Genomic DNA, 10,003 nt, shown 5'->3' on the forward strand with positions numbered 1-10,003 from the left:
CAATAAGAAATAATATACAGTTCTTATAAAAAAAATTTTTTATAAAAAAAACAAAAATTATAACTTGGTTAAGTTTCAAATACTTGATTAAATTTTTCTAGTGTTTAAAACTTAAAAAAAAATCTACTAATTTCTATAATATATTGTTGTTACAAATAAAAACACAAATCAGTTGAACGATTTAATTTTATTGTGTCAATGGTGTGAAGTGAGGTTGTGCCGTACAAATATAAAAATACAGTAGATTAAAATGAAGGTCAGTAACAGTGAAATGGTTAAAAATGTTTAAAATAGGTAAAAACAAACTTTCAGTAAACACATAAGCCATGGCAACGTCATTAATTTGTCACATAAGAAAAGGTAAAATCGAAATTTAGACACATTTATTTGAAGATGGAATTTTAAATATGAAACGAAACGAATTGATTATAAAAAATTAAATAATAAAACTAATAGTCATGAGTTTCTACCAAAAACTGGTAGACAAAAAAAAATTAAAGAAAATGACATGATATTGTTGTATAAAAGAGCAGTTGTTGTCATCGAAACTTTAAATAGATAATTAACTGTTCATCACTTTTACTAAAAGTTCATAAAACTTATTTAAATTTCAGAGCAGTTTCATTCAAACAAACTACTTAAAACAATCTTTACAGAGAATAAATTGACATACAAAAAAATAAACAAAATAACGACGCTAGTGTTCTTTTTTGTGAACGGTTTGCAGCACAGCCTTCTTGGCTATGAAGTCAACTTGCTTGAATACGTCGTCTGCCAGCTTGCTAGCGACATCCAGTGGCTGGAGCGTGGTGAAGTTCTTCATGCCGATGGAAGTGCAGGAGCAAATCTTCATTTTGGCACTTTGGCAGGAAATTTTGGTGTGAGGTTCGGCTGGTTGCTGATGCTCGAAGGCTTGCAAGAATGACGAGGTGGCGTTGATGGGCAGAATGTTGTTGCTCGGGTTGACAACGCGCAACTGTTTCAAAGTTTTAGTATTTTCAGTATGAAAAACTATAAATTTTTAAACTTAACTAACTTAAATGTTAAATCGTAAACTTTAACGTTTAAACTTGTTTAAACGTTCTAAACCTTATGCTCTGTCCAGAAATATTTTAGTTTCATAAAAACAATCTAAATTTGAAAGTTTTAACTTTTAATTATTGGTGACTCTTTGCCGCTCCATGATTGATAAAAGAACTGGCTGATTTTTTTAAGAACAAGTTGCTTTTGCACACATTGTTTAGAAAAAAGCCCTCGCGGGCAGCAGTAATAGATCAAAATGTAGTAATCAATATAAAAAAAAATTTCTAAACATAAAAATGATAAAGTACTAGTAATTACTAATTATTAAATGGAGAGCTTAATTGAAATCTTGAAAAAAGATTCTATTATCTTTAAAACTTTTAAACTTGTAAAATGTTCTATTTTGTTTAAAAATATTATTCATTTTTTCTATAATTTTGATACATAAACACTTTTATACAGAAAAAGTTATTTGAAATATACAAAATTTATAATTAAGCATTTATAAAAAGTTTTTCAAGGAATAAACTTTAAAGTATATTTAAAAAGATTTAATAATATATTTACTTCAAAAAAATCTGTAACTAATAAGAAACTCAGAGTAAAACGTAAAACGTTAAAGATACGAAAACAAATATGTTTTACACATGTGGGAACAAAGCTTACCGAATTTTAAGCGGGTTTAAATTGTTTCAAAAGTTATTTTTAGTCCAAAAAAATACTTCAACCGACAAAACAATTAGATCACGAAATAAGAATTCGGCGCATTTTTAAAACACGCGAAAGTATGTAACCTCTCTGCCGCTTTACAACAAAATAATACGGCGCAGTTGAAACACGCAAAGTACTTATATCCAGGGAAACACTAGACAGTTATTACGGCGTAAGGACAACAAAGGGTGCCGTGCTTCTATGTAGTTTCTCTGCTGTGGAGATGAAATAATCGCGAAAAGTCACCGATTTGCCGCTTGTTATTAAGATAACCGCGCCCAATTGGTGGTTAAATAAATTATGGATTTGTTATTTTTTAAAATTGTTAAATGACTAATATATTGAGTTGACGTAAAATATAACGCGTTTACAAAAAGCACTCAAAAACAGTAGCGAACACTTAACGACTTACTTGTTTTAACTTTACATTTCATTTTACTAAAAAACTAAAAAGTTTTAAAATTATTGCTTTATAATTACGTTTTTAGTAGGAATAACACAAAAATTAATTCAGGATTAAAAACACGCATGGTGAAAAAACAAGAAAATAATATATTTAAATCAATAAAAATAAAAAAATAAAAAACTCCCCACTTTAAACTAGCTAATAACTAAAAACCTTCAAAAATGCTAAGAGCATAACTGAGGCAAACTTAGATAAAATTATATACATCCGGTAAAGTTGCGACTGATAGTGAAATGAATTTTTAAGGTGGCGTATCATGAATTTGAAGTCGTTCAAACTCAGCTTGTTTGAAGTACATTACAAATTTTGTAGTAATTTTGTTAAAAACAAGCTTTTGTTCATTCGTAACAAACTTATGAAAATGCTGACCGTAAATATTATTGACACGGTTATAACTTGAGTTTAACATAAATGTTTTTTATCAAATACAGTAAAATTTTAAACTAATGGAAAGCAGTTAGTTTTTAAGTACATAAATTCTTGATTTAAACAGATAAAAAAGACTATTTGAAGACCAACAAAAAACAAAAAGTCAAAGGTTTCAGCAATAATAGCTGCAGCATAACAACTATTTTATTTTAGTTATACGTAACGTTAGTTTATAAACATTTTCTCCAAAAAATCAAATAGTAATCTTTACATATTTTAATTACATAGTGGTTAATAACAACAAAATAAATACATATATAAGTAGTTTAACTATAAACTTATTTTAAAACTTGCTTAGTTTTTAGCAAAAACATTTAATATTATACTTAAAACAACAAAATTTGAAATTATTGTTATTTATAATAAAAAATAAATAAATAAATAGTTACCAACAGACTTTAGAGTTTAAAAACTTAGTTCTATAAATAAATTTAAAATTTAACAATTACCTTGTAAAACAAAGTTTATTATAGTTTTTTGAAATGTCATAAAATATAGTTTAAATGTATTTTAAGTCTATAAAAACTTTATTAACATAAAAATATATATGTTATAAAAAGCATAACAAAAATTAATTAGTTTAAAAATATGTAGGTAACTTGCAAACTATCTATAAAATTTCATAAAGTTTTAGTTTTGAAAATGTTAGTACTATTTATTAATACAGTGCTCAGTATGTAAAAAACTAGAGTAAAACAAACTACATCAAACAAAAATAAATTTTGTTAAAGATTAAATAAGTTATGTAAAATTCAAAAAATATAAATAGTTTATATGCGAACAATAACTTTATAAACAACTTAATTGATCTTTTTGATTAATTTTTTGAAATAAGAAATGTACGGTCGAATCTTACCTAATTATTAGAAAAATAATAGGGGTATAGTAACAATTTAACAACTTACAATAAAGAAGAAAGGTGCAACAAAGATCATCAAGAACCAGAAAGGAAGAAATGCAGTCATCAGGTTTGTTATAACCGTTCCCGGGTCAACAACAATGCTAAAATGTAAAGAGTTGAAAAATACATATAACAGTTTTTAGATAAATTATAGAGATTTTTCATTAAATTTTTAGTTATAAAAAATTATTAAAACTAATGTTTAGTTTTTTATATGAGTTAATTATAATTTGTTTTTAAAAGCTAAAACTAAAAAATGTTATGAATTAAAAAAAATAAAACTAGTTCAATTAGATTTTTGTTTTGATTACAGTTGAGTATTGACTAGCAATACTTAAAGCATTATAAATATAATAACATGCGTTTATGCAAAATTAAGAAGAAAATAATTTGTATGTAAAACTAAAAAAATATTAAGATTATATGATTTTTTATAGAAAAAAAAGTAAAAGAGCTAAAATCAACATAACTATCTTGTATTATAATGTTTAAGAAAATATAGAATAGCTGGGTATAAAAAGTTTCAATAAAAACAAAGTGAAGTTACCTCACTAGGATCTTTTGTTAACAAAAGATTAAAACTATATTTTGAACAGTTATAAAAAGTTTCCACATTTTACTTAATAAAAGTAAAATTAACTTGGATGTCGAAAATATAACTGGAAATAAAAGAAAATATTTTTGATTAGTATTAGATAAAACACTAATATACTAGAGAGCGTATTAGGTATGCACATTGAACATTAGAAAAAATATAAAAGCTCAACTGTTGAAAAAAAAAGAGTTAAACTATTGTTAGGCCCCATTGTTGCCAATTTATTTCAATTAATAAAAATCGTTAGGAGTTAAAATTGATTCTTTTAAACATTAGTAAACAATTTTGTAGTAAAAAATATGATACTTTGCTTTTAGTAAAATAAGTTGGAATAAATTCAACTTTTAAGTTCTTGAAACTACAAATATTATACTTATAAACTTATTGACTAAAAATAATTTAAGGAGTGTAAACTTCCTATCTAGATTAGATTTATTAAGCTTCATTTGTTATGATTTTATTTCTATAAATTAGACATGTATTTTTTTTAACAAAAGATTACCAAAAATCATAAAAAAATGTTATATCATAATAAGAAAGATTAAAACATCTTAAATTTGAAACAAAAAATTCTAACTTTTGTTTACTTTTAACATATTTTTTTAAATTAATTTTTTGGGCTGAGGATATTTTATAGCTAAACAATTAACATTAATGCTGAAATATAAAAATGGTATAAGAAATTTTGATGAAGTGAAAAATATCTTTTAAGCTTTTTTTACTATTGAAACAAAGTATTAAATTTACTTAAAATTTGCTACTCTATTTTTTTAAAACTAAACAAAGCTGTATTTAGTACACGTTTATATATTTAGCTAAATTATTAATGGTGGTGGAATTAACTTGAGAAAAAAATATTTAAACTATAACTTATTTTTAAATTAACTATATTAAAGTTTTAAATAAAAACAATGTTTCCATGAAAAACTATATACCTTTTTCTAGTGTAAATAGGTCTACAAACCCATTATGAATGTGAAATGCACATGCACGACAAAAACTCAATTAAATAACAATCAGTAACCTATTTATAGAACTGTGATTGTTTCGATTTTCCTGCTTAATTATCTTGTTGTTCCATCCACAAGCAACTGCGTCAACCACGTATTTTGAGCTTGCATAAGGTTCAGAACTGAAAGTAAAATGTCAAATAAAAAGCTATCATTATAACTTTTTATAAATTTGCTAAAAACGAAAGCAAAGTTCATGAACTCAAGTAACATACTTGTGTTAAATATGTTTTAAACGTATGCTTCGGAGCGTAACCTTTTTTTAGCCATGACGTCTAGAGAAGTGAAGTATTTTTTGTTGGAACTCATGCTCGAGGTCCAAATAACTCTGGCTCGCTCTTCATTCACAGATCTGTTGACGAGAAGTTTTTCCAGCTGTCGTACCTGAACGAAAACACGCTTTGGTTTTTTTAAAGTTTTTTATAAAAAACAAGTTGAAACATCTAAAATTCACAAATAGACACCAAATAAAAATGAAACATGATTAAGGTTTGTAATAATAACAAAAAAGTCATCACCAAAGTAAAGTGTACTACAAAGTGATAAAATATAAGCGTATATGCTTGTGTTATCTAAATTTACAACTTTATCGTTTGAACAAACTGCAATATCATGATTTGTTTACTAAACATATACAATACAACTTTTTATTACCTTGAAGTTTATGTATTTTTATACAATAAAACAAAAACTTGTGAAAGAACATGTTTGAAACTAATTTTACATTTTAGAAAATAATCTGTTACATTACTTAAAATTTTTTTAATTTTATTTTTTGTTTGTCAAAGCTTTATAAACGTAATTTAAGTCATTACTACTTTTTATAATAAAAACAACTATCTTAAATAATTGTTTATTGAATTTAAATAAAAATTAAATTTTCTAACAAATAAAAATGATAGAAAGTTACTGTAATATTTGACACACAACACTAATAAGCCATTAAAACATTACATTCACATAAAATTCACATCATTAACATAAAATGCAACTTCTTTTAAAGATTGAACTAAATAAACACACTTTTTTACATAACTTTTCCTTTTATAGTTTACAAAAACAATTTTATTTGTAACTACAACCGTTTAGCTAACATTTAAGATTTTACACCAATTGTAATTTACAAACTTTTAATATTTTAAACATATTATGTTTTAGATTTCTTGAGTATGACCGCTTTAAATTTCTGCATTTAAGTAAAAATAATTTATTTTATTTAAGTTCATAATAAGCAGTGTACCTTTGAATAATTATTTAGCCTTTTTGAGCTTAAAAAAATATATGTCTATTGAAACTGAAAAAAGTAAATTGTTTGCTTTTAAATTTTAACTTTTGAAAGTTATAAAATTTTAAAGATTTAAATGTATTATTACATGAAATAGTACTGGTAAGCTACAGAGTATGCTAAAAACTACCTAGCTAACTTTTTAAACCTTGAACTTAAAATAATTAATAAGACTTAATACTATAAAATAAACAATAAATCAAGAAAATTAAAACAGCTATTTAGTTTAAATAATTTTCTATTATGTTAAATCAAGATTAGGGAAAGAAAAATTTTAATGACTTTGTTTAAACTAATAAAAACTTTTTAAATTTAACATAAACGAAAACTGTATATTTTCACAAATGTTTTACAATTCAACCATAAAAATTTGTTTTTGTTTTTAAATTAGTTCGTCCTGATTATTACAGATCAAAAATGAAAACATTTTGTGATTAATAAAAAAGCAAAAAATTTATAAAAAACAAAATTTACTAGTAAATGGTGTCCAAGAACATTAGTTGTAAAAATTATAGGTAAACCAGAGTCTTCAACAGCACAATCATTTAACTCAAATAATCCTTCGCCATTGTTCATAACTTTCAATATATCTCTAATAAAATTATAAAATATTTATATATATAGGGTTAGAATAGTTGAAAAAATCAAATAAAAGATGTAAGTATTATACACTAAACTTTTTGTCTTAAATTCTAAAAAAAAAAATTATCACTAGTTTCACTTAGGTAGAAAAAGAAAAAAAAAAAAACCTTAAATCAGTATGTTAAAAAACATAAAAAGTATTTCAATAAATATTCAAAACGATTATAATGATTACATTCTTTAAATTATAATATTTAAAGCTATGCCTTAGAATAACATTAGGTTAAAAATAACACTTTAAACATTGATTTTAAGAACAGAAAAATAGTTTAATAACAAGACTAATTTTTCCGGAGCAATTAAATTTAAATAATTACATCTAAATATATGTTAACTATTGATAATAAATTCTAAAAAATTCTAAATGTTAGTTTAGTGCAATAATATTTATTGAATTAGGAGACTCGTATTACAGATGTTACGGTGATTATTTAAAATATTCAAAATTAAAACTGTACATTAAAAAAAGTATTTAAAGTTTTGTTATAAAACTTTTATAACAAGCAAGACAATAAACTTACCCATTGAATAAGCCCTTCATTACATATGTCCATCTCAGACTAGATACTGGCATGATTCCAGCGTTTAAATAAATTGCATCAATTTTTGAAAACCTACATTAAATTAAAGATTGCTTTTTTGTTTGTCTTTCTTTTATTATTTGGTAAAAGTATCTTATTACAAATTATTGTATATTTTGTTTTTGATTAAATTTTATAGCTAGCTTCTTAGGCCATAAAACTCTTATAGTAATGCTTAGAAAAGACTAGCATTAAAATTCTAGTTTTGTTTTAAATAGACACTCTGTACTTACTTAAAAATAAATCTTAACTATTACACAAATATTAAAACAAAAAAAAATATTTATGTTGACTAACTGCTTTTTCATGTTTAGTTGTTTAAAAAATTATTGTTAATAAACGATCTTAGTAAATCTTAGGAGCAATATATATTTTAATAGAGGAATTAAAGTTTCTAATTAAAAATGATTAATTATAAATTTTATTTATTAAAATTAGTTAAAAGTTTTAATAAGAAAATAATGTGATTAAAAAGTTAGAAAAATATTTAAAAATTTAAAAAATGTTTACTGTTTAACTTAATAACTTGTTTATCAAGTTTATAACTATATTTATCAAACACTAAACTAAACTTCAAACTCATGTTGGAAAATATAGATTAAAAAATAATTATTTATTGATGACAAACTTTTTAAGTATTGTTTCTGAGCAACTCACAACCGAAGGAATGTCACCAAGATCAACATAAATTAGTGTGCACTCTATATTAGTAAAGCTTTTTAAAATAACTTGCTCCAGTTTGCCACCTCTTTTCATACATCGACACAGTATTATGAAATGCATAAAATACTTTTGTGCATATTTCCTTGCTAATTCCTGAATCATTGAATAGCCAATCCCACTGTTGACCAGTTATTTATTTCAGAACTACAAACATTAATTGGTACGTAAAAAGAAGAAAAATCTTTGAAAAAATTAAGTCATACCAAAGTATATTAAATTGAGTCTAAAAAACACTAAACTTAAGAATTGTATAACTTCAAATACTGATTATTTATCTTCTATTTAAAGAAAAAGTAAAAATATTTTAAAACTTTAGTGAAACTAAATACTTTTTTTATCATACTCACCTAGTAACTCCAGTGAAAACAACATACTTTTTAGGAAGAGCTGTATGCATTTTAACAATTAGTATATGTAAATCTAAAAAATATGTATATTTATTATGTAAAATCTATTTGAAATGAATTTATCAATGAAAAACTGACTAAAAAATTAATTATACAATTAAAGTCTAAAATTTAATGTAAAAAGTTTTAGTTTACATTTTGTAAATGTTTTTATAAATTTTTACAATTAAACAGAGTATTAAAAAAACATTATGTTTTCTATAGAAGGATAGATTGTAAAAACACATATAAGTTTTATTACATTATAAACTATTAATCAAACTTTATATTTTCACACGTATTTTGATAAAAACTTTGATAACAACTAGGAAAAAAAATCTTTCACTTTAAAAAATGTTAAAGATTTTTATTGTAACAAATACAATCAAACATGATGAATAAAATCTGTATAAAAGTAGTAAAGTTCACCTAAATTACAACAAATGTAACTAAAAAAATTAAAATAAAACTTGTCGTTTAATTAATTTGAAAGAATTTTAGTTCTTGTTTGTTAGCATTTATTTCTTAAGTAGAAACTTGGTAAAACAAAAAAATACATAGAATCACAAAAAAAAAGTTATATTTAGTTTTTGCTTCTGTGTTGTGGTTATCAGAGTGAAACAAAATATGACAGTATGTTTTGGATTAAATTTTATTTAAATAGTAAAACACATTTAAAAAATTAAAGTTTTAAGGTTCTCTAATTACTTTAATTTTATTAGATTAATTTTAGACCATGAAAAAGTATACTTAAACTTTTTGTTTAATTAGTGATTTACTTAACAAGCTGGATAATTGATATTTATAAATATTTTATTTTGTGTTTCAATTAGATATATTTTATATAAAATAATAAACAGTAAAGTAATTATTTTGTTTTTTTTTTCATTTAATACTTTGTATTTCAAAGGATGAACATTTTCGCTTAATTTATTTTGCATGAGTTTGTTTAATTTTTAAAATCATTACATGAAATTGATACTTAAAAGTTTTCTAAATAAACAAAAACTTTTTCAGAAAATCATTAAAGTTTTACTTTTACTTTCTTTAATCTTCTATAGAAAAAAAAACATATCAAAAAACCACTAAAGAATTTCAGACTAATATTTGAAAACATACCTAATAAAAAAAATTAACTACCGATGTCTGTAAAAAAACATAAAAATACAAATTAAAGTGTACATGATTTTTAAAAAATATTATCTTTACTTCCAAAAAGCTATTATTTTTGAGAAAAAAAGTCCTTATTAT

At 23.3% G+C, this 10,003-nt stretch overlaps 1 protein-coding gene across 1 annotated transcript; it reads right to left on the bottom strand.

The window, feature by feature from the left end:
• Positions 1 to 245: 245 nt before the first annotated feature.
• On the bottom strand, positions 246 to 8,782 carry LOC145844389 (3-keto-steroid reductase/17-beta-hydroxysteroid dehydrogenase 7-like). Its single transcript, XM_082951786.1, has 8 exons — positions 8,714 to 8,782; positions 8,272 to 8,484; positions 7,584 to 7,676; positions 6,895 to 7,012; positions 5,392 to 5,519; positions 5,150 to 5,257; positions 3,535 to 3,631; positions 246 to 976 (listed from the first exon to the last, which is right to left on the bottom strand). Exons 1-8 carry the CDS (start codon positions 8,761 to 8,763, stop codon positions 698 to 700), a joined length of 1,086 nt encoding a protein of 361 aa, XP_082807912.1. The 5' UTR covers positions 8,764 to 8,782; the 3' UTR covers positions 246 to 697.
• Between the last annotated feature and the right edge of the window lie 1,221 nt (positions 8,783 to 10,003).

The sequence above is a fragment of the Thalia democratica genome, chromosome 9 (assembly GCF_965202585.1).
Source record: "Thalia democratica chromosome 9, ktThaDemo2.hap1.1, whole genome shotgun sequence".
NCBI classification, from domain to species: Eukaryota; Metazoa; Chordata; class Thaliacea; order Salpida; family Salpidae; genus Thalia; species Thalia democratica.

Excerpts from the sequence above, each read along its gene's own strand:
- LOC145844389 (XM_082951786.1), bottom strand. The coding sequence starts at position 8,763 with ATGCATACAGCTCTTCCTAAAAAGTATGTTGTTTTCACTGGAGTTACT. Across the intron at positions 3,632-5,149 it reads AATCACAGTTCTATAAATAG|CATTGTTGTTGACCCGGGAA; the intron begins GTTACTGATTGT and ends TTTACATTTTAG. Across the intron at positions 977-3,534 it reads TTGCACCTTTCTTCTTTATT|TTGCGCGTTGTCAACCCGAG; the intron begins GTAAGTTGTTAA and ends ACTTTGAAACAG.